General features: G+C 41.1%; 1 protein-coding gene across 3 annotated transcripts in view; it reads left to right on the forward strand.

Annotated features, from left to right (window-relative positions):
• The window catches only part of LOC116321516 (gamma-aminobutyric acid receptor subunit beta-3-like), a 76817-nt gene that overhangs the window by 40701 nt on the left and 10316 nt on the right, over positions 1 to 25800 (forward strand). For all 3 annotated transcript variants that reach the window (XM_039607116.1, XM_031741378.2, XM_039607117.1), the window contains 4 exons: positions 2241 to 2323; positions 4662 to 4799; positions 12078 to 12230; positions 25293 to 25540. In XM_039607116.1, the coding sequence (XP_039463050.1) occupies positions 2241 to 2323; positions 4662 to 4799; positions 12078 to 12230; positions 25293 to 25540 (622 nt within the window). The remainder of the gene's footprint in view (positions 1 to 2240; positions 2324 to 4661; positions 4800 to 12077; positions 12231 to 25292; positions 25541 to 25800) is intronic.

The raw sequence follows: 25800 nt of genomic DNA on the forward strand, positions 1-25800 counted from the left end.
AAAACTGAACTGTACAATTTTGGGCTTTAGCTCCACAGGATCCCATTCACTCTGACACAAGATACAGTCAAAGAGTTATTAACTTTTCAGAAGGTCTTTTCTACAAGTTAATGTTAGCTTCTTTACTAACCTCTTTGGGATACTGTAGTAGTAAGATAATAGGCTAGCAATTGAATTTGCATTGAATACAGACTACTCGAGGGCACAAGAGTACTGTTAGCCTAACATTATTTGTTACTCAAATAGATGGTATTAAGGATTGACCTAGCTATACTGTGAAGTTATAAACTGGTTTCTGAAGTATCATTTTGAAACCTTGAGATGAGGGTTCTGCTGTTGCTGTCTTGGTTTAAAACATCCAGTGTGACAAGGAGGGGCAGGTCTGTCCATGATACCAAACACTCAGCGTACCAGGGATAACCCTGCTGTTTGAAACACAGCGTGATTGAGATTTAAATACAGATTTAATTTTTTATTCTGTATGACCCAGAATGAGTGATTGAGCCCATAACTTCCTAATGATAGTGTTTATATAGGTCAGCAGCTATTGCCATCTGGTAAACTTCTGCATTGGTTTATTTTTCCAAACCAAAAGCTATACCAATGTCTTATAGTTTGTATGACTTCTCCTGTACCTTTACATGAATTTTTGATGGGGTTAAATTGTGCATTGAGTCTTTGTTGGCTGAATTTTGCTGCTTGTGTTAGTTTGTCCAGCTGAAGCAATAGTTTCCTTGTGACTGTTCACATGATACTGTAGAGTCTTTTGAACATTTGGTCAAATCAGCAATTGGACTCTCTTTTGCTTAATACAAGCCCACAGCTCAGACTAGCTAGTTAGTTAGCTAGGTAGTTAGCTGTATGCCAAATAAAAAGAGATACTTCAACAATTTTTGTGTCTTTGATAAATGCAGTAATGAATAATAAATAAGTAAAAAGGCGTACCACAGGCATTTGGTTGTTTCAGAATGACCTTCATGTCAGTGGGTTACTTGTATACTTGGATACTTGTTTCTGACCTGGCTTTCGTTAAACAGAGTGGCATGATAAAAAATAAAAAAAAAGATTAAAACTGACTGACTGACTTGAGGCTGTAATTTATATTCCAATTTATGCCATTTAGATATCCTCTTTTATTCATATGAATATTTATTTTTTTGATTAAATACCTTCGACTCCAATGTCCCCAACTCCATGGATTTTCAATATGTTCTAATTTAAAAACTGTTGCTTTAATGATTTAATGTAAATCAACTAATTTTTTAACTGCTAATCAACACAGTGTAGGTAGTTTTTTTCTTGTTGTTACCACAATGAAATGAAGAGATAATGTAGCTGAGAAGCTTCAGTGATATTGATAATGTGTGTCATGTATTGGAAATCCAAGTTAAAAAGTCTATATAATCTATAATATGTGTGGTAATACTTACTGTACATCTGTTGAAGACCTCTTATTATGTTGCTGTAATTTTTGCTGCATAGTAATATCACATAATGGAGCCTCATCTCAGTCTTTGCTCAGTGAATACATCCAGTGGCTAACTGCCAAGCAGCCAGTTTTTAATCAGGCCAGACTTAGCCTGAATCAGTTTGAATTTGCATTTCACTGCTGCTTTTTTTAACTGTCTGATTATCAGTCGTTTGAGCTCGCACATCTGATAAACAAAAGGCACAGATACCTCCTCATGACCCAGTTCAGTTGAACAGGGACTGAACTCAATGCCAGGATGCATTTCCTTAATATCATTTTTATTATTACAAATTTTTACTTGATCGCAGGATGGAGGGCGGCCAGTTTTGGTGAAAGGGGAGCACAAAATGTTTCAAAAGCAAACATGTTTGTTGCTTGTCTGTGTATGATCTATAGTCTAATTAGGTATAGAGTTACACAGTCAGCATTTTAACTAGGAGGTGGTGCTATAATCTTATTTTAAGATGACAATGCCAGTAGTCTCCAGTAATATGAAACCAGCTGAGGGACAGGTTGAAAAGGCAAATGGACGTTTGGTTTCCTTTAAAGATGACAGGTGAAGACAAGTGCTTTCACCTTAATGCTGTAATCTAATTGTATTCCCACAGTCCCTTATTCTGTTAGGTAACTGCTTACCTGCATTGCTATTTTTAAAACACCTCAAATCCCTTACATCTTCACTCTCCTTCCGAGCCGTCTTTCAAAACAATTTTAGTAAATCACATGTGTTATCTAAAATATAACCTTTCCCCCATGCCTTCTTTTTCAGGATAACTACAACAGCAGCATGTATGATGGATCTCAGGAGGTATCCTCTGGATGAACAGAACTGCACTCTGGAGATAGAGAGCTGTGAGTAGACAGGCCTAATGCCTTGTGGGCTTGACAGATCAACAGCGGCGCACAGGCAGAGTGTCTCATGTGTGAAATGTTACAGATGCATGAAAGAATGCGCAACCTGAGGTACAGCAGCGGTTGTGTGTTTCTCTTCTGTGTTCTGTAGCCTCTCTTTTAAATCTGTACCAGATGGATGAGGGTAGTATATATGACTATGACAAATGCTTAGCTAATTTCATTCAATATTATACTTCTAACTAAATAACTGCCTACATTGGTCTTTTAAACTTTCCCGAATCTTTATAGAAGTCATCTTTTCTTCTCCAAATGTTTGCACCTTATTTAACCTCATAAAGATCCACCAGGTTGCCATGTGCTACTTAGGGTAGGATTAGTTTCAGGCTCAATTCTACCTCTATAAATGGATTTTCACCTATTAAACAAATCTAAATCTTATAACAGAAGTACTTTCAGGGTAAAATGCATGTAGGAAAGTTGTTTTGAAAAGTAACAGTGTCTAGTTTCTGAAACCTGCTGCTAAAATTCAACCCTAACACAACTCCTCAGTAGTTCGTCAGTAACCTGGTGATGTTATGAAGTAGCATTGATGACAAACTAACAATTACTTTTGGAGACTATAAAAGAAAACCTCAAAAAAAGGTGTCTGTGCAAGACTTTACCCTCTGTCATGCACTTTCCTCTGGTTGCTTGCTGGTTCTGCTGTAACAAATATAATATTGGACTACGTCTTCATAATCTGTGTCAATTATGCAGAACAACACAGGGGTTATTGTTCTGCATGCAGAGATATTTTTTTTTTTTAAACAAGCAATAAAAAGAGCTATAAATGCAAAACAGGGATATAGACAAACAGCAGGCCAAGGCATCAACCTGAGGGCGAGTCATTTAAAAATAAAAGTAATAAGTATATGGTAAGCATTCATTTATTGGTCACCTAATCAATGTAAATCTAGTATTCGCTCTATTTTTAGCTCTTGGGACACACACCCATTGGCCTATTTACTAGGTACACCTAGCTAGTTTCAGGCTGAACCCTATTTTGCCTTCAGCGCTGCCTTTCTTGTGGCACAAATTCGTCAAAGTGCTGCAAACACTCCATCATTCATCATTGTGTAGGAAAATCTCAGCAGTTTCTGAAGTACTGAGATCAGTCGGTGAGACACCAACAGCCATGCAAAATTCAAAGTCACTTAAATTAATCTTTCTTCATTCTGTGCTCACAATCAGCTCAGCAAGTTGTCTTGACTATGTCTACATGCCTGAATGTGTTGAGTTGCTGTCATGCGATTGGCCGATTGGATATTTGTTTTGTTCTGTTAACAATCAGTTTACTTATCCATTTCAGGGTCCAGTGTGCCGGAGCCTGTCCAGCCTATATAGGGCGAGCATGTAGAGATGGAGGGAAATTCACACTCACATTCACACCTACAGCCAATTAGGATTCACCAACTGACTTAGAGTAACAAGGTTAGGTTAGATTAGGTTATGTCTGGCCATTTAGCTGCTAAATGCTGCAAATGACTTTGGCCCTGTTCTGTTTTGTGCTGATAGCGAGCAGGCCATCGTGGCTGGAAACAGGGCTGATAAGAAACAGTGACACGAAACAGTGATGGTGTGATCCAAAACAATGAGCTGAAAGACACCAAAGGGCTGCTTACAGACAGGGCATCCCATCTCTCTGTAGGGTGTGTTATTACCAATGACTGGGATGCCATTACACGTGTTATGTTGATATAAAAATATTGATTCGAGCAGATTTAAGTTTCACATATTTATTTGTGAGAACTCCTCAGCGTTTGAATGCTGTATCACTTAGCAGCAGTGTCTCTGCTCGTCCTTTACAGACATCCTCAGGGCACCGCTTGGTTTCATGTTAGCCTTCTGATTGGGCACTGATTTACACCTGGCATGCCAACAATACGGCAGGATAGGATTAGGCTTATTAGGAACACATAGAGTTTAAGGCTAGTTAGAGCCAATGTCTCAGCTAGAGTAAGAACAAAGCACATTGTAGATGTTTGTATTTATATTTTTTTTGGTATCATCCCCACAAAAAATAGTAAAAGCAAGATCTGCTAATGGCAGCGGACATGTCTATTTTATAATTCTTCTGACATTTTCCAAACCCCAAGTAAAGCTATTAAATGACTTGCCTCCAGAAAAGCGCCTGGTACTTGGAAACAACTTCAAAAGTGTTTTTTTATTTCCTTCCCAAATGACAGCCCAGTTGGATGATCAGCAACACTGCATATCTTGGTCTCCAGTGATGGTTAGACAGATGGTTACACCTTGGTGTGCATGTGTGTGTGTCTGCGCGTGTCTTCTTCTACAGATGGCTACACCACAGATGACATCGAGTTCTACTGGAAGGGAGGCGAGTCGGCTGTGACGGGGGTGACACGGATTGAGCTGCCTCAGTTCTCCATTGTCGATTACAAGCTGGTGTCCAAGAACGTAGTCTTTTCCACAGGTAAATGCTTCATCAGCTGGATTACCTCTGGGAATAATGCACGGCGAGGCTAACTAGGGGATGTGACGTTTTAGATGATATTGTCCATTTCACGCACTGGCCTGTTTTCGGGGGCTGACTATTCCATCAATTTCTACAGCAAACATGCCAAAATGTCTGTTGATCTTATATCCTCAAAGCCAAAGTTGTGTTTCTTGGTGCTTCTAATTGGATTGAAATGAGAAAATTCGCCATCTTTGAAGTATCCCTCATGCAGCAGCAGGCGACGCGAGCTTGTTGGAATGGTGCTTAAGCGGGACATGCGGTAAATTAGAAAGTATATCATGCCCACTTCTGGCAGTTCTTGACCCAGAGAGGTGAAGTTTAATGGATGTAATGGTTCAGTTATTGTGCTATCAGTAGGAAATGTAGCTGAAGACTCTTATCAAGTCAGTGTGATTGCAGCAGTCTGATTGTGAACCCCCTGAAAAATTGGTTTCAAATAGAATAACAATAAATAGTCATGATTAAAGACATGAATGTCTGAGTTTTTAGTTATTATTTATGAAAACTGGGTTTGATTCAATTAAGTTTGATTTATATAGCCCCAAACCACAACAGCAATCCCTTCAAGATGCTTCATAGTGTAAGGTAAAGACCCTAAAATAATGGGGAGAAAGCCCAAGCAACTAGACAACCTCCTATGAGTAAGCACTTGGCGACAGTGGGAAGAAAAAACTCCCTTTTAACAGGAAACAAACCTCCAGCAGAACCAGACTCTGGCAAGGCAGCCAACTGAGCAGCTGGGATTGAGGGGAGAAAGAGGAAAACGATATTAAACAGTCACACAGCTGTTTGGAGATCTGATTTAAAATGTTGTTCCTTTCAGAAATCGCTCATGTTGAAATAACTAAATTGATGTAGGTTTGAAAGAAAATTGTATCTTAACATAAAAGTTGTATCAACATTTTCTGAATTATTTGTATAGCTTCATTCACTGTCATCACAATACAGTGACAAACACTTGAGGATGAGGATGTTACTTTAATACTGTTATACCCCACTATATTCACTCTCTGTGGGCTAAAATCTCGCTCTGCACTACAAAGCATCCTGCCGCTAGAGCCTGGCTGATATTCAGTGATTCAAACAATGTGATAGTCCGATATGTTGGCTGATTTTTTTCCCCTTTCAGAAACACGAAGCATAAAGTGATTGCCACGAGCCAGCAGATCTCAGACCTTATTTATCCCCTAATGACATTTAACCTCTAATGAAATGTGAATGTCAAGAAAAACTGAGGAAGAGTTTCAAGATATTTAGAAAAATGACAGGTTAAGGCAACTTGTAAAGTCAAAGTATATGAAGGATTTACCGTATCACATTTCATCTTCTAATTCATGTGTGTCAGATCGCTGTAGAGTTATTTTAACAAGTAATCCTCATTTCAGCCGTTTTCCATGAACTTTGATTTGACACGTCGCCCATCCACTGAGGTCCAAAATGAATCAGACTGTTACTGAATGTGTACATTTACGCCGGAACACAGAGTTTTTATGAACGTTTCCAAACCAGCAACCATATAATCTGGTCAGAGGGGACACATCGAGAGAGGCGGCTTCTCCGGAGCCTCAGAAATAAAAGCTGTGTGACATTTAGCAATAATGTAATTTCTCACACAATTTATGCTCATGAGGAAGAGCCACGCTGGGTCTGAAAAGGACATGCACAGTAATTCACTCTTTGTTTGCCTTCTCGGGCGTGCGTAACATTTCTGTTGTGGCCGTTCTGCGTTATTTTGTGTTTTTTCACGCTGAGATGCTGTTGAAGCACGCACGCACCTTTCTCTGTCTGTGCTGCACGTGCGGCTGCTTTCCATTTACCATCATACGCGGGTGTCTCTGCCTTCATGTGAATCACATGTGAGTGTGCCGATGCAAGCGCGTCTCTTGTTTATGAGAGGCGGCTTGTCCCTTGTGGGTGGTGGCTATTATTTTAATGTCCGGTGGTCTGCTCGCCCGCTCAGGATGTGTGAAGCACATCAAAGGCTTCCTGCCAGGCTGCCTAATGATCAGGTCTTGTCCGTGTCATGTGCCACTAGCAAGCCTTTAGTTCCCTTCCCTTTTTTTTCCTTTCCTGCTATCCCTTCTTTCTGTCACTATCTCTCTCCCTCTTTTCTCTTCCTCCTGTTTTCCCTCCCAGCTTTCTTTAATATAACTTTTCTTAGTGCTTTTAAAAGGTGTGCTTGGATGCCTATTACCCTGCTCGCTGCAAGAAAAACAACCTGGGTTTCAGGGCATCATAAATTCATGTGAAATGAGGCCCTCAACACATCAGTGTTTCTCATTTAAACACACACACAAACTGTCTGTTTGCATGCGAGGGTAATATCTGCATGTCCGTATGCAAATGTTTGAATGGCCACTAGGGCAACATTTCTGAGTTAGGTAACATTTAATTGTGTTTGCCACATAGACTGTATAGAAAAGATGGACATTGCTACCATGGTTTCAAAAGTCTGCTCAGGAACAACTCGAGGAACACAACAAAGCTTGCTTAGTCCCATACCAATCAAGCATCAGAACAAGCTTGATTCACTGTGTTCCCCTGCTGTTACCTAATGGATCCAAAGTCCGGCACCCCCAGAGATCCTCTGTGTGTGCATCAGGAGGTCAGAGCTCTTTTTGGCAGAACAGAGAAGCAACAAAATACTAAGCAGGTGGTTTTAATTCTGTGACTCGTTGTTCTTTAAGCCTCGAATATACCTTCGAGTTTGTGTGTTTTAGAAAACAAGAAATGCTTCGTTAACAGCTTTAGAAAAAAAAGCCCTGAAAGTACTCATTTTTAATTAATGTAGGACTGAAATTCATTAAGATGCTTTTGCAGACTGCGCACAAGGACAAATCTGGCTCACTTTTGCCGAGCAGCGGTGTTAGAAAAAAAGTCTTCACTAAGACTTCTGCTGCATACTTGCGATACACTTTTAAAAGTCAGTAATGCAAGCAGTTATATCATGCAGTGCTTCATCTGAGCTGCAGGTAGTCAGCCCAACATAAAAAACGTAAAGCTAAAAAAACAACCTTCATATAGAAAGCTTGAGCAGCATGATCCAGTGCAAGATTGGCACATATGGGGTCAGTGGATCCCTTAAAGGCGCGTCTCATTGCCAGAATCAAACTGTCAGTGCATACAGCACAGCCTCTCATTGCTTCTAAACCTTGACAGTAACACCCCTGCAATCAGCGTGTCAAAGCAGACAAAAAAAGACGCCCCATCACCACCTCCACCTCTTCAGCCTTACCCAGACTCCACTATATGACTGCCATCATCACCTTAACTCTTCTCCTTTTTTTTTCCCCTCTTCTCCTTCCTCCCTCTCCTCCCCGCCCTCGCACATGGTGTTCCTCCCACTTGCCGATGTTGTTCGGTATAGCAGTTACAGCCAGTACTGCTCTACACCCACACACAAGTGAACCTCAGCCTCCTCTTTTTCTGAGCCACTTCTGCATCTGCTACTGCGGAGATACTCTGCTCCGATTTAAGCTGGAGGAGTTGCCATTAAAACTGCATCTAAAAGAGTGAATGGGATATTGCCACAGTCTGTTCCTATATTCACACTGCAGTGAAGTGTAGGTTCAGCATGTGTGGAGTTTATTCACTGCTGCCAGAACTGTAAATATTGGAGGATCATCGAATGTGATAAACAACGCATACTTTGTGTATTTATATGAGCTCTAACATATGCTTGACTGTGAGATGAAGCTTTGGTTAAAGTTGCACAATGAATTAAACACAGAAGCTAATAGAGCTAGCTAGCCGAGACAATTAATTGATCAGTAAATCATTTGATCAACTAATCAATTGATTAGTGGAGGTCAAACAGAGTCAAATTCTTCGTTTGTGTACACAAACTTGGCCAAATAAGGTTTTTGTAACTCGTTTTAATCAATACATCCAGTTTAAATTTCACAATCACACAGTATCGGGGCAATGTGTCAGCTAGTGAGCACACCCTAGATATCCCTCCTTTAGAAATCGAATTCTTTTTTTATTCAGTATAACCCAAAATGATTGACTGAACCCATAAACTAATCAGTAAAGTCTTTACAGGATTAGAGAGCCTTTCCTATAGACTCCTACAGGACTGGAAGTCTTTTTGCAACTAAAGTAGGGGTCATTCAAAATAAGAAATTAAAAACAGGATATCTTATAAATATTTGTCCCTGTTCTGTAGAAGAAGAAATTTGGTGAGTGGAATTTTATAGTATTTTTTCAGTCTGGAACAGTCTGGAAGTATATATATAATCATATGACATTTCTGCTAAATAAGCTAGTTAGCGTTAGCTGATAGCTTAGCACTTCCTTCCTTATTTAAATATGGGCTCTGTGGGCTTCAAAGAACTACATGCTACAGTCTAAAATACAAGCGTCAAGGCTTTAAAATATGAAGTTTAGAAACCATCTGGATGGACCATAGCAATGTGAAAAAAATGGTACAGCAAAAATACGAATATGTGGTTAAATATGACATAGATTTAAAATAATATTTAATGGTTCTTTAAATTGCACTTGTGATTTGCGCTATGTACACAAATCTAAGTTCTGAAGACTCTCAAGATTCTCTTGATCAGCTGTCGATCAGCGCCCTCAGCATCTTTATCTTTTTACATCTAAAGGGCAGCAAAACAAACAAACACAAAAAGTGTTTTGTGGATCTGTCAAGACCTCACCACCACTTGGCATTTAAAACAAAAAATCACCAGTTACACATGAAACCATTAGGTTCATGACATCAACTGAATGTGTCAAACATTATAATTTTATTAGATTATGTTAATGTGACATGGTGATGTTAGACATATATGCTTGCTGCATGCTGTTTACAATGTAAAGTGAAACATGGGTCATTGGTATAGAAATTGTCTATTAATATATTTTTAATAAAAAGTAACTACAGAGCAAACGTTTATCTCCTGCCAATAGGAGTGAATCCAAGTGGATTCCCAAAGTTTCAGTTCAAGCAGTTCTGACAAACCTGCCTACATAAATTTTCTTTTCATTCGAAAGAGCTCACTAAATTTGAGTGCGGTAAACTAATAGGTTGCTAAGTCAATTGATGAAAAGTCTACCCTCTGAGATATTGAACGATAAGCTGGTTTTGATGCAAAGTGCAAATGCTTTAGGAGCCACAGGAATTCAGCCATGAAGTGGCATGCTGTGTAAAGTTCCAAAGCAGGGTTACCAAGTGCTCAGGTGCATAGTGTGTAAAAGTTGCCAACACTCTGCTGAGTTGGAAACCACCTCTGGCATTAAGATCAGCAGTAAAACTTTGCGCCAGGAGCTTCATGGCGTGGCAGTTCCTGTAGGGGTAATGTGTAGGTGGCCTAGTCCTTTTGTCTATATACTTCTGTATTTCTACGTGGTTTTTATCTTGAAGGACACAGTTATAGAAATAAAAAGAAATAAAAATGGCATTAAAACTGAACAAATGTTATCTACTTGATAAAACAAATTAAGTGAAAACTGAAAGACAAGTAAAAAATCATTTTGTTTGCGGGACCTTTTGAAAAAATATTTCAGAACTCATGAAGCCACGAAGGTCAATTCGTCTTTTTTGCATCGATAAAGAATATATTTCTTCATGTCGACTTCAGTGTACATGTATATTGTCTGGTATGTGTTTGTGGTATATGTATAGACTTTGTTGTTCATTTGTTTGTTGGTGATAAAAAATTGATAGGTAGGTGGAAAAATAATGAATGTAAACCTAGTAGGATTCACTTTCTGGGAACTATGAATATCTTCAGTGTAATAAACAAATCCCATATAGACCAGTTGGGCCAACACTGCATTATAGCCTGCTGGCACGAGACTGTTTTGGGAGTATAATAAGTTAATGTGGGCTTTGTGCATGACATACTAAATAATTCCACTGATCCATCATGATATAAAATGGGGTTTGTGGGTGCTGAATGCTTTAAAAAGTCAAATCAGTCAATAGCACTTAGAGTACATAACAACATTTGATGTATGGCCTGTTTTTGAAATTACATGTTGCCATTTTTATTGCAATCTAACATACAGCCGGTGCTGAATCTTAATGAGATTGGGTGCGTTTTTTGTTTTTTTTTTAAAGTGACTCTATGAAACTCCACACAAGTGTGTAGTCGATTGGACCCACGCTCACCATAAGTAGCTTTGGCTGAAACCCACGGATTGGCAATTACAGCATAATGGGCCCCACTTCTCCTTCAATATAAAACAAAAATGGAAAAATGTCTAAGAATAGTGGGAGTAACGAGCCATAGATAAAATCTATATAGAGACGTAATGCTAGGAGATTGATGAGAAACCGCGCCACACCATTTATATCAGTGCTTCATGCACACTCATGCACAGACTCTGTTTATATTTCAGGTCATGGAAAAAAAATTAATGGCAAAAATGCTCTCTCAAAAGCAGCGCTATAATTTGAAATTCCTGACTTATGAAGCCTCTGAAGTACCGCTACATGCATTTATAAAGCTCAGCATTCTTGTAATGCCGTATCCTTCAGAATGCACCCGTGAATTATGGAGGTGGATGATGTGGAGAATTGATAAATCAAAACGTGGTGAAATTTTTATCACCGTCCTGAATATTGTGTCACATCTCTCTGATACATGGCTGCAGTTTTGTGTGCGCGTGTGAGAGCGAGTCGGTGTGCGTTTGCGCTTTTGAAGGGGGATGCTTGTTACCATGGCGATACATCCAACCCATGCTGCTGGGGTTGCCGTGGAAACTGAAACAAAAACACGAGGTGTCCCTGTATGCTTCTCAGAAGAACAAAGTTAAAACATTATTAAGTGGATGCAAAAATAACATATAAGGGATGTTAATATGTTTCTTTTTACCAGTTTTTATATTACACGCCATGACCCTTTAGAGCAGGGGTGTCAAACTCAAATACACAGTGGGCCAAAATTCAAAACTGGAACAAAGTCGTGGGCTAACATTAATATTTATTGAAAAAAAAAATCTTCCTCCAGATATAAGAATGAATCTTTTCTTATGGACTCAAACAAGTTTTGCTGAAAAACTGAATATGGAACAAGCAAAGCTTAATACTAAACGATATATATATTAGCTGTATAATACCAGTAGGCCAGCTCTAATAGTAATTTGGCATGGCTTCGCGGGCCAAATGTAATTAGGCTGCGGGCCAAATTTGGCCCGCGGGCCAGAGTTTGACACCTATGCTTTAGAGGTTCTTGCCTACTTTATCTCTCAACGACTCGTCTCTGTCTCGCTTATCTTAAGGTGCCTACCCTCGACTGTCTCTGAGCTTCAAGCTGAAGAGGAACATCGGCTACTTTATTTTGCAGACGTACATGCCATCAATCCTAATTACCATCCTCTCCTGGGTGTCCTTCTGGATAAACTATGATGCGTCAGCAGCCAGAGTGGCGCTAGGTAAGTAGTGGTGACTGTTAAAGAGCAGGTATTTTTCTTTCTCAGATGAGGTCGGGGACTGGTAGAAATCACAAGCTGCCTTTCTTCCTTCAGCTTGATTCCCAAAAGCAATGCATCTGATAGAGTCTGAACTTCTCCTGTTATTGTGTCTGAGCTTTGGGAACTGGCCTGTAAACGGATGGACTAAATGGTGATAGATTTGAGGAAAGGTGCCATCCTGTATGTCTTAATGGACTGTTTTTATCCATTGTGACAGTTTCTGTAGAGCAAAAGTACAAATTCACTGAGAGGCCTTCAGGAGCTACAAATTCATCACATATCTAATGGGCATTATTTAAGCTCTTCTTGAGTGGTACAGTTTAGTAGCACTCAACAATGCAGAGATCAAGTAAACAAGTCATTGATATGTAATTATGGAGATTTCAAGCTGGAGGCTGAAGCATAGTTTTGCCTTTGTCTAAAGCTGAGCTGACCACACATCAGGCAAGTGCAACGGTCAGGATATGAAGGCAGCCAAGGTAATATGTAAGGTGCAATTTATACATAGTGCTTTCCACAACACTCATAATTGACATGCTAAATAGGTAATTGAGTGTTCATTAAGCTACACCTCTAAATAACAGAGGTCCAGTTCAAGCTTAAGGAGTAAGGAAACAGCTCTACTGCCTATTGCTGAGAGAGGGTGTCTCTTCCTTTAGTTTTTATAAACCTAAAAACAAGATTAAACACAAAAGAAGTATATGTAATGTAGCTTTTCTCAGCAGTAATATTATGCAAGGTAGCCATAAACCATATTTAGCCGTAAGTAGTAGCTGTGAATACTGCTGTAAAAACAGCATACTGTCTGTACTAAGATTGTGTTGAACATTTATTAGCAGCAACATGGCAACCAGAGACCACTTCAAGTGACGGCAGGCAAAGTAACCACTGGTGACTTGAAGTGGGCGAATCCAGAGTTAAACTGTTCTCAACTTTGAAGTTAGCGTTACAACGTTGCTTTGCAGTTAGCAAAATAACTTTTTGGTTGCTTTGAGCAAATCTCTACTTTATGGAGCACATGTTTAACTACCCAGCAAACATGGTTAAAACTCTGACATTATTCGCTGGGTCAAAGCTGTTTGTGGTAAGATTACGCCACAAATGAACAGATGGTGATGTTTCCTCAAATTTTAATGTTTCAGCCATGTCTTCTCTTACGAAGCAAGAAATATCAGTCATATTACTGCAAAGAAGAAAATGGATGTGTGTTTTTACAACATTGGAGTGATAAATAATGTAGACATGAAATAGTTGCGATCAGACAGCCACTCTGCATATATCCAGATAAGTTCAGCGTGTAATACACAATCAGTTGTGTGTTACATGTTGAATTTGCTTATCTGGATAGTTACCACCACTTACACTCTGTCCCTCACTATTATTAAAACCTGCAGTGTGATCTAAGTCTTGATTAGTTCTCTAATCATTTTTGTTCTAACAATATGTCAGAGTGTATCATTGTGAGAAGTATCATTGTTTAACACTACCAGTTAAACTAAGTAATATATTCTTAACCAAAGAGATTGGTGAGCCTTTCTTAAGTAAGATTTCCCATTGTTGGAGATGCTGTAGGTGGTTGGAGAGAACTAACATTGTCAGATACCCTTTAGGGACTATTTTGGAGCCATTTCACACTGAAAAGAGAAGGCTCTTTCTGAACTGGCAACAAGCCACGGATTCATGCAGCAAAGCCCCCGCAACCGGCAAACTTTTCCAAAAAAAAAGAAATTCCAAGTTGTGCTAAATAAATGATGCCATGGAAACTAAAAGCACAGCTTTGTGTGCTAATCTTGAATTGGGAATATTTGCAGTTGTTTTCCTTTATTGACTTTTCATAAAATGCTTTCATAAGACTTAACTATCCCAACTAGGCAAATTAAGGCAGACCTTTAAAGCCCCAGACTGTAATCAGTTGGCAGTAGTAGCCAACAAGTAGTCAAGTTTGGCTGCAGCTAATGATTTAAATGAATCAGTTCATTATTGACTGATTGGGTAATTATTCAGCTTCTAAAAGTGTAAGGTGACCTTTTGAGGTTGGTTGTCCAAAATCCAAGGAAAGGCAATACATCTGCAGTGCTGCTCTGCCGTGGTGGACAAACTTGACGGAAACTTTCAGCTGTGGCTGGAGATGGGTGAGCAGTAAATGTTTGCCCAGGGGCCAAATAGTTCAATCTGGCCATGCCAATTGATTGCTGCTTCAGTCCTGCAGTTCAGTTTGTAAGGATAGATAATGGACCAGTAATGACCTTAACACATCATAATGCTTTTTAGAAAACATGTTTTGATCCATTACCTTTCAGCAGCATCCATCTGTTCTCCTGCTACCCTGGAGGGTATCTGCGTGTGTGTGTGTGCATATACTTCTCTGTTACTGCACGGTCTCTTTCCGCCTCTTTTCGTCAAGGCATGTATGCAATATCCGGTCATTATCGTATGCCTTGGAGTGTATGTCTGCTTTTTTTTTGTATGTGTGATAGCTGCAATATCCGGCATGTAGCTCGACAGGAGAAAGGCAACCAGAGGTCCATTCTCTACTCCTGATGGACCTTTTTGAGCTTTCAGCAGATATCTTGATTGTGCAAGAGGCTGTAAGTGTATGCATGGATTGCTCTTTGTGTGTATGTGTGTGCACACCTGCCGCTAAAAGCAGTGTAATGATCAGGATGAAATCAATTCAAGGAGGCAGCAGGCAAAACAATTGAATTGTTTGAAGGAGAATCTCATTTTCCTGAGCAATTCCGAAGGATTGGAAAGTTAGAAATTACCTGCTTGCACCTTAATCTGGTTGCAAGCTTTTTTCCACAGTCAGGACCTTTATTCATAATTGTATTATGTGTACAGTTAGGGTACAGTTAGCTGAACAAGAACACTTTTAGTGTAACATAAGACACATAAGTTTGAAATCACTATATGTTTGTTCAAACTTTTGAAATCTTTTTTTTTTATGTGTGCATTTGCAAAGTGAAAAGTCTTCATATATGTGGACAGTGAACTTCCACAAAGTCCGAAGTCCCAAAGTAGTCTTCATATGGAATTTTTACCTATTCAGCATACTACACTGGAGATCTTTTAGCAAAAGGCCAACCGCATGTAAGAGAGTTGATTTGAAAGGTCAATTTTATACTTCCTGATGATGGTTGTGTTTAGCATCTAACCTCATCTAACATCTAACCAGTTTAATGTTGACCTGGTGAATGTTGAGAGGTTAAAGTTTATAGACAGTGTCCTACAATTCCGATGTCAGGCTGTTTTAGATTACATAATACATATCATAACCATCTATCCATTTGGATAGGTGGGATACACCGTTGGCAGGTTACCAGTCAGTCACAGGGCTAAAACCGACAGGTAACCATTCATTCTCACATTCACACCTAAAGCCACTTTAGAATCGTGAGTTAATCTAACATTCATGTCTTCATGTCAGAGAAAACCTATGCAGAGAGGGAAAACATGCTCAGCACAGAGAGGCCACTGATGTGTGGATCACCAGTAAGAGCTTAGAACAGGGGTCGGCAACCCGCGGCTCCGGAGCCGCATGCGGCTCTTTAGTCCTTATTTTGCGGCTCCGGGTGGTTTGGGAAAATAGAAGAAGTATTTAGCTGAAGTGCATTTTATTTGTGTTTAGTTCTTTTTTTTAAAAAAAAGTTGTAGTTCTAAATTGGAAGATTATTGTGATTTTGAAACATAAAAATAAAATTATATCTTATTATTTTTTTCATCGCTCAAAATAAGCGTCACACTCGCGGAAGCCGGTGTACCCACCGAAACGCCGTGCATTTATCGAGACTTTCAACCCCAGATAGGCCAATTATGGATCTTCGGATCCACATTATGTCGGCAGCTGTTCTCCACCGTGAACTATGTTAAAAACAAACACCGCTCACGCCTCACAGATGACAGCTTACAGTCCTGCGTAAAGATGAAAGCCCCGATTTGCAAACGCTGTGAGCAGAGGTTCGGGACCAGAAGTCTTATTGTAAACATATCACGGCAGACCCGACGATGTTTGCATGAACATGCTTTTCAGCATCTCTTTATTGACCACTTTTCACACACGGTTGCTGTACACATACAGCTGGTTGTAGCTTTTCAGCTCACAGCCCGACAACACAACAGCAGAGAGAGCACAGACTTTAAGGCGGCGAGGCGCGATTGCGGGTGCCGCTCAGGTGTGTCCGACTCCCCTGCAGCGGCACTACAGACCACGCCCCGCCACACACATTAACAAGGTAAAATAGATATTTAGGCAGAATTTTGCAAATATATCTATTTTTTTTTTTTTTTTTTTAGCAGCATAGTGCTTTTTTTCCAATTACTTTTTAAAAGTCAGGTCAAGGCTCCAAAAGCACACAGGCGATATAAGGGTGGCGGCTGACAACAGTTTTTGTTTGCTGGGTGTCTTTCCTTTTGTTATATTTCTTTAAGAGTTCAAAATGTGTTAATTACATAAATAAAATGTAATTTTCTCTGTAGCACTTCATGGATTACATAAGCAACACACCTTAGTTGCTCTGTAGATTCTTTTAAAAAGCAGTTAAAAACCTTTCTTTTCAAACAAGCCTTTTGTTGATCTACGTATTTTATATTCTTTACATTATTTACATTTGATCTTTTACATTGTGTATAATGTCTATTGATTGTATTGTTTATTTTAATATTTGTGTACAGCGCTTTGTGACTGCCTGTCTGTGAAAAGTGCTTAATAAATAAACTTTACTTACTTACTTTAGTTGTTCGCACAAAGCACAAAAAACAATATATACAGTGTTATCTTCATTTTAGATTTCAAAAAGTATTTGCGGCTCCCAGTGTTTTCTTTTGTGTGGAAACCGGGTCCAAGTGGCTCTTTGGGTGTTAAAGGTTGCAAACCCCTGGCTTAGAAGGTCTGATTACTCTTTAACTCTTTCCCCCTTGGACATCTACTGGGAGCAACCCCCCAAAAAACACATCTTTATTGATATATACTGAGCAGGGCTCGCAAAATCGCTAGCCCGACGTCCCGGGGCTAGCGAATTTTCCAGTCGGGCTACCAAAATCTATCTCAGCCCTGCCCGTCGGGCTATCATAGGAAGGGAAAATATATGTCATTGCTTTTGCATTCTTTCGGAAATGTAGCTGGGTAATTGTGTCATTGGCATCGGGGAACCACTGTCAATATGTGACATATTGAAATCTCGTTTGAATTTGCGCTTGTTTTTTGCTTTCACTTTGCGATCGCGCGAACTGTGTATAGAGAGCGGCAGTACTGATTGGTGAGTGATGATTAATTGCGCACCAATTCCTCTGACATCGTCTTATCACTCATTAGCTTACTATTCAAACCTGACAAGTGAAATCTCCCACAGCAAGCTTAAACATGTGAGAGGTTGATTGCGCAGAGAATCGCTGAGCGCTATGTGAGCACGTGTGTAAGCAGCAGGATATATATTTTAGTTCTGCTGAGCCAAATAAGACAAGTCAGGGTGAAGAAGTGACAGCCAAAGAAAAGCCTACCACAAAACGGAAAAGTTATGACAAATCAGACTATGAGGCAAAAAGAAAGTGCAGCTTTATGGTTTCATGGACAAAAGAATTTCTGTGGCTGGAATATGACAAGCTAAATAACCAGGGGTGCACATAAGTGGTCTGCAGGTGCGCATTCGCTGTCAAAATAAAAAACGCGCACCAGATAAGAAGTTACAACGCGCGCCTCCAGACATTTGTTTAGAACTCCTAAAGATGTCGAAGAAGCAAGCTCCTTTAAGCAATTACTTTGGTGTTCCTCCACCTCAATGTCAGAAGGAGTCCGAACCACAAAAGAAGCGCGTATTCTCGGAAAAGTGGTTGCAGGAGGTGAGCTGGCTTCAAACAAATGATGAACGCACAGAGATGTGGTGCAGAATGTGCCGTGAAAATCCCACTCTAGCGGACAAAAACAGTGCCTTTTATATGTACGCAAACGCGCGTTGCAACTTCTTATCTGGTGCGCGTCTTTTATTTTGACAGCAAATGCGCACCTGCAGATCACTTATGTGCACCCCTGTAAATAACATAATGTTCTGCCGTGTGTGTTGTTGGTTTGCCCTCGATTTCTGAGTCGACAAGCGCCTTTGTTACTGGGACCAGTAATTTTAAGAAAGACCCCCATTAGAACCCATGACAAATGCAAGAAATGCATTATTGCTCAGTCTGCAATATCTTTCCCAGAACAAACACCAATTGCAAAGAACATACTAAAAATAAACCTGAAAAATCTGTTTAGAACAGCGTACTATGTTGCAAAGAGTGAACTACCATTGGCAAAATTTAGCAGTCTTTGCAAACTTCTAAACAAATGTCCTAGATCTTGGTTCCACTTACCTCTTACCTGTGACTTCAGTGGAAATTTCAGATTCAGGATCTGACACAGACTGATTCATGTTCTACAGTTCTTACAAGTTCATAGAAATTTCTGTTCAATTAGAACCAAGTATTTGAGTTGATGATTGTAATTTTTATACAATGTTGTAATTTGTGTTTCTACAATTTTTTGATTGATGTTTTGTTTCCGTTACAATATTATACATTAAAGTATAACGGAAACAAAACAGGAAACAAAACATCAATCAAAAAATTGCTCTCTTTTTTATTCGGGCTACTTAAATTTATTTTGGGCTACCACAAACTGAAGAGTGCCTGCCCGAAGGGAGGGCTACCACGGATTTTGAAATTTTGCGAGCCCCGCTGAGGTGTCAAAACTTGTCATTAAGGGTACAAAATAACTCTAATGAGTGACCTTTTAAATTACAAAGACACATAAGGGGTTGTTTCCAAAGTCTGAGATAGAGACCTATTTGCTCCAAAATCATCTGTCCATGTTCATCAGTCACTTAGCCCCAGTGACCTCAACAGCCATGCTTGTTACCACTTTTGTTGCGCATGCACTAAAATAACTTAATTTTACTGAGTACGTCAGTAGAGTTCTGCTTTTTGCCCCAGAACTTCGAATGCCAAAGCTGAAACTCCCAAGTTTTCTTAGCTTTCCAAGATGTAAGTCTATCTGTTTAGTTTAGTTTGCAGTCCTACCAGACTGCCTACAGCTACCCTTTGAAAAACCCAGACAGTTTTCTAATGGTTGTCAAACCACATCTTTATGGATATCTTACTACATTTTTATGTGCTTTAAGCCCCGTGTGCAGTCCTATCAGACTGACAGTTTGCCCTGTCTGCAAGTGATGAATTGAAGTGTTCAATTAACACTGCTTTGATTTACCTCCTGTGCCTGTCATTTCACAGGCATAACGGGATTCTGTATGATATACCTTTTTTGCTTTTCATAATGTGGAGCTGTGTTCCTAATGGCCTATTGGCACATGATTAGAGGAGATTTGATTGCTGTGCGCCCTTGTTCCAGCTGTTAGGGTGGAAAAGAGATTTGGGGACATATAACAAGAGAAAGGTGGGGGAGGGGACGCTTAAAAAAAGGTGCTGTGTGAGCAAAGAGGGAAATCACCACTAAACGATGGCAAGATTAAGAAGCGGGGAACAATGAGACAAGACAAGGTGGGGGGAAGAAGGAGGGGGGAGACGAGAAGGAAAGAGAGCAAGAGAAACCCCATCAAACTATATTTCTCCCCAGAGAGTGTAACACCGTGATGAAAGAGGAGGGAGGCCCACATGCGCGTGGCCCCTTGATGAAATTGTCCGAACAGGGAGCGGGGAGGGGGCAAATGAAAGGGAGTGAGGACTGGAAGAAGAGAGGGAGTGAAGGATGGAGATTAATGGTACAGCTGAGCGAACACCTATAAAGAACAAGACTGTCATTATGTGGAGGAAAAAAAAAAGAAAACCAGATTGCACCATCCAGTACGGGCGGTGGCACTGAGCACGCGCACGTGTGAGCAAGCTCAGGCACATTCAAACCTGCAGTGCACACACGCGAGTGTCGTTTAGCCTTGTAATGTGCCAATAAATCACACGAAGGCTCGGACTGACCTTAGCTCTCCCAACGAGACATGAAGCAGTCAGAGGGGGGTCGCGGAGGAGGCACCTCCTCCGCGACCCCCTCTGACTGCTTCATGTCTCGTTGCTCTACTTTATGGCACATGAACCAAAAACCTTTGCTTGTGTGAGTTAAAGAGAATGCAGTGTTCATGTTGTTTGCCCATCCTTTCTTACGGTGGGCGCTCAGGGGTCATCGTAAAATGCATTGACCCTCATCCAGTTCTATATGTGGCTATAATTTTACGAGGCTCACCTCATGGTGTCTTTCTGCCATGTGTGAAGGTGCCCTTACTGTCAATGCTGTGTGTTATCCCTAGTAGTTAAGGTTACCAGGAGCTGGGGGCTAGATACATGCAACACTATTCTGATGAGTTATTTCTGCTTGGTAACCAAGGGGGCAGTTGGATGTTACAAGGCAGACCTTTGAATTTCAATGAGGCAGACTTTGTGCACCTACCTAGAAGCTTGTGCCTGCTGATCGCTTTTATATTTGATCCTGTTTACAACGGGCAAATTGTTTTATGAGGATTTTCAAATCAAATACATGCCTTCACCCTTGCTGCCATTTCTTGCTGTTTCTCTGGTTCTTGACGATAGCAGGCAGGATAATCTTTTTTTTTCTCTGCCAGGTCAGTCGTGCTAGCAGTGGAAACAGCCACAGTACAAACATGTTTTTTGTAAAAATAGCCTTGTTACTGTAGTAACGGCAAAGACATCTGCTGGAGTTTTCTCCAGTGTGACCTTAAGGTTTTGGTCGAGACAGCAGCATCTGCTTAAAGACAGTCTTGGACTAATTAAGCGTCAGAAATACCATCCAGGATTGATTATGAAGATTGGTCATGAGGAAGCCTCGGAGAAAGAAAAAGCAGACTTCCTCCACAGTTTGACTTTGAAACATTTTGCTGAGTGATCTAAATACAGTGATGTTACTGTGGTTAGTTTAAAAGGAGGAGGGGGGGAGACGAGAAGGAAAGAGAGCAAGAGAAATTAAAAGGATAACAGTCCAAGAGGTGAGGGGTTTTTTTTGTTTTAATGAGGTAAGCCATGATATGCGATTATATAGGGCAGCAATGGCATACTACATGCAAGTGGGTTTTTCAATATTTCGTGTGTAAGATACACCCAACAAGTAAGCCAGATGTTAGGTTCAGCTTCTTTGCAGTCTAACATGTTTTGAGTTTTTCTTTTGATTCTTATTGTCTATTTAGTCAGACCCAGAAGACTTACCTGCATTTTTGTTATTTTCAACAAGGTACAATAGCATAAAAGTACTAAAATACATCCATAGAAATCAAAAACCTCATCACTTCTTCATGAGCATGTCAAGACATGGCTTCTATTTTTGATCGTCGTGCTCTGACCTCCTACTCTGTGCCTTCTTTCATGGATCTCAAACTTGTGGAAAGAGCAAACATGAATTGTTGTTTCAGGATTCTAGTAGACTTCAAGAGTAACATCCTAATAGAGAAAATTCATTAGAGATGATGGAGCTGTGCCAGCAAATGGTACAGAAGTACACAGGAAGATGATTTTGAAGATAAAGCCAACTAAACTTAAGTCATGTTTTATAAGCCCACTCCATCACCTCATTAGATAAACAGTCCAACCAATTGTTATCCCTTTGGTTCAGATACCTAGTCTTTCTTAAGTAGACATGTTCATCCTTAAAATTAGGGCTGCACGATTTTGCATAAAATGAGATCACGATTCTCTCACGATTTTCTTTTCCAGTATAAATATTTATTGCACTTATTAACTGCACATCAACTTCGTAACAGTTGAGACTGAACATAAAGACAATAAATGAACATAAAAACAACGTCTCACATTTTGTACTGCTTGTAATTCCGTCTCCACCGTTGCTCGACACTGCGTGTATAGAGCAGGTAGTGCAACATTTGAAAAATAGTTGCGGGACGGCACTGTGTAGCGTTTGGCTAGGGTGTTGATCATTTTCCTAAATCCCTCGTTTTGCACAGTGTTGATGGGAGCCATATCTTTAGCCAGGTGATAAGTGATAGCCTCCGTAATTTCTTTGTGCCTGCGGGAGTTCGACGGTTATGGGGAAGCGCTGTATAAGGTTCCCGTTATTGATGTGGTTGACCGGGACGGATTTTCTCCTGTCACTTTCTTGGCCTTTACAGCTTCGTCATCTCTCACGTTGTCAGGGTTTCTGGGTCGTTGACCCAGTATTTTCAGTTCGTCCTCATTGTTTATCTTCTGCCTGTTTCACTTCCTGTTTTATTGTGTTAACCTTGGTCCATGTGCATTATGTTCAGTCCTCTTCCCATTTATCATTAGTTCATTATGTTCAGCTGTGTACTCACCAGTTTCTAATCGCTCCTCACTCAGCCTGTGTATTTATGTTCCTCAGTTCAACCAGTCCAGTGTCGTGTCATTGATGTTATGTTGTTGTTTACGCCTGCGTTCAGTCAGCCAGCCATTCAGTCAGTCCTTCAGTCATTCAGTCAGTCGTCCAGCCAGCCAGCCAAATAAGAGAACTGTTGCTAAATAAACTACACCTAAACTCGGTTTATATCTGACCCAAATAGAGTGCAGGTCATAACTTCTTACCTGAAATTCAGTTCACCTCACGCTCCTGCCTTCGCTTTCCCTGATCCACGATTGACCTCCGCGTTAGCAAACACCGGTCGATCGGGGTGATCGTGGCTCAAGCCTGGGTGGTTTTTCACGAAGGGTCGCTAGCGGCGCTAGCTAAGCTAAGCTAGCGGCGCTAACTAGCTAGCCGGCTATCAGCAACACGTAAGAGAATTGTCGCTAATATGGGATGTCCTGATAAAACGAGCAGATATTTTAAGTTTACACACCTACATTCTCGCCTGAAAATATCTTAAAAGTTTATTTTGTGACCTAGAAACAAGAATAAAAGACGTTTAAAACGAAGTGGTGTCCGCCATTGTTTGACTCGGCAGAGGGGTGCTATGAATTATGGGATATGGAGTTTCGTAACAAGCATACAGATTTTCAGCCGTACTACTCCCGGTATACCACTAGAGAGAGCCAAAACACCACAAATAAAGTCTGTTTCTATGGAAATTGGCCTAAATTTGCACTAAAATCTAAATATTTCAAAAACTATAAAAGTCATAAACACCAAAAGTGTATACCATACTAGTCCAGCTCCAGCCGCACAAAATGATCTAACATATGTAACCCTATTTTCAAAACTGTTTGGCAGAGGAGCGTGGGAAAATTTTCACTAAAATATTAATATTTAAAAAACTATAATAGTCATAAACACCAAAAGTCATAGCACACCATTCCTGATCCAGCCGCACAAAATGAGGTAACATATATGAAGCTTGTCTGTCGCCCAGCCTTCTGTCGCCCAGCCTTCTGTAGTCCAGTCACTGATTCATCATCCATTCCAGTTCCCGGACCCGAAGCCACAGCGTCCAGAGCCAGCTGTGAGCTCTCCCGGTCTGCAGCCAGGGGTTTCCGCACCCGCTGGCCCGGCCGCTCCTCAGCCAGGGGTTTCCGCACCCGCTGGCCCGGCCGCTCCTCAGCCAGGGGCCTCCGCGCCTCCTGGCCCAGCCTGTCTCCAGCCAGAGGCCTCCGCGCCTCCTGGCCCAGCCTGTCTCCAGCCAGAGGCCTCCGCGCCTATTGACTCTGCAGCTGTTGCTCCATCACCGCCGGCTCCCATGCAGTCGCCTGGCACAGCCTTGGCCTCGGCTTCTGCTCCGCCTGGTCCAGACTCAGCTTCGCCTGGTCCTGCGGCTGCCACGCCGCCGCCCGAGCCTGCACCTCGGAATCGCTGGCCACTTTCCAGGCCAACAGCTGGACGTCATCGCCAGCGTGGTCGACCACCGGACCTCCTCAGTGGCCGCCGCCGTCTTCCTCGCGGCCGCCCACCTGAACCGTCTCGTCTCGGCCACCGGCCGCGTGGCCGCCCACCAGAACCGTCTCGTCTTGGCCACCGGCCGCGTGGCCGCCCACCAGAACTGTCTTTGTTTTGGACTCCGTCCCTCCGTCCTATGCCCCCTCCGCCCGCCCTGTCTCGGTTTTTTCTTTCGGCCGTCGGGTGCCGGCCTTTGAAGGGGGGGGTACTGTCAGGGTTTCTGGGTCGTTGACCCAGTATTTTCAGTTCGTCCTCATTGTTTATCTTCTGCCTGTTTCACTTCCTGTTTTATTGTGTTAACCTTGGTCCATGTGCATTATGTTCAGTCCTCTTCCCATTTATCATTAGTTCATTATGTTCAGCTGTGTACTCACCAGTTTCTAATCGCTCCTCACTCAGCCTGTGTATTTATGTTCCTCAGTTCAACCAGTCCAGTATCGTGTCATTGATGTTATGTTGTTGTTTACGCCTGCGTTCAGTCAGCCAGCCAGCCATTCAGCCTTTCAGTCAGTCCTTCAGTCATTCAGTCAGTTGTCCAGCCAGCCAGCCATCTCCTACCTCTGTTCTGTTTGTTCACTCCATCGGCAATAAATACCAACCTTCACCTACCTACCTGTGAGTCCAGCGTTTGGGTCCTCCTCCTCTCATCCACAACACAGATCCTGACACACGTGCTCTCCGTTGTTTTTTCCCTGCCAGCTGGCTTCGGTATTACGTGGTATAAGGCTCCGCCCTTGTCATTTGTTGAGCAGGAAGAGTGAGCGCTTGTTTTCATGCAGATTATGTCCCAGATCAAAATGCGGTACAATCGTCATCTTTTTTTTTCTTCTTTTTTTTTTTAAAATCGTTGTCATTTGGAAATGAGATTGCACATAAGTATGAATTGAGATCGCGATTTTCTAACGATTAATTGTGCAGCCCTACTTAAAATCTTAAAAAGACTTGGATTTCTTAAAGTTGGCACCATATTTGTCATAGCTAACATCTCCTGAGGGCTACTGACATCACTGTTCTATACAAGCTATATAGTGCCTAGCCTTGAGGATCGTTTCTGGCAATTTTATTTTCTCTCTTTTTTCTATTTAAGAAGAAGTGTTTTAGTGTTTGCTAAGAATCTTCAGGTCAGTTTTTGGCTCTGCTGTAGGCATTTGCTGTAAATATATAGAGCAAAAATACAATGTTTTTTCTTCTATTTGAAGGGATCACCACTGTGCTAACCATGACCACTATCAACACCCATTTGAGGGAGACACTCCCAAAGATCCCCTACGTTAAGGCTATCGACATGTACCTGATGGGCTGCTTCGTCATGGTCTTTCTGGCCCTGCTTGAGTATGCCTTCGTCAACTACATCTTCTTCGGGAGGGGCCCACAAATGCAAAAGAAACTGGCAGAGAAGGCAGAAAAGGCCAACAACGAGAGGGCGGCTAAGTACGACGCGGCAAGGGTAGGTTTGAATTTGATTATTGATCACTGGATACCTGAGGTGTAATTCAAATTCAGTGTATTTTCACAACAGCAGCAGAGAAAACCAAGGGAAACCGGGAACTTTGTTACATATTTGTGAATATTTCAAATCTGCCACAAAAGCCAGCAGAAAATGAAAATGCTTTACCTTTAAAATCAAGAGCCAAACATGAAAACTTTCGAGTCTTTTTCTTTTTAATTTCAAGTGCCATCATTATTGTTATTTAAAAATTAACTATT

Source organism: Oreochromis aureus, linkage group 23 (genome assembly GCF_013358895.1).
Source record: "Oreochromis aureus strain Israel breed Guangdong linkage group 23, ZZ_aureus, whole genome shotgun sequence".
Classification (NCBI taxonomy): domain Eukaryota; kingdom Metazoa; phylum Chordata; class Actinopteri; order Cichliformes; family Cichlidae; genus Oreochromis; species Oreochromis aureus.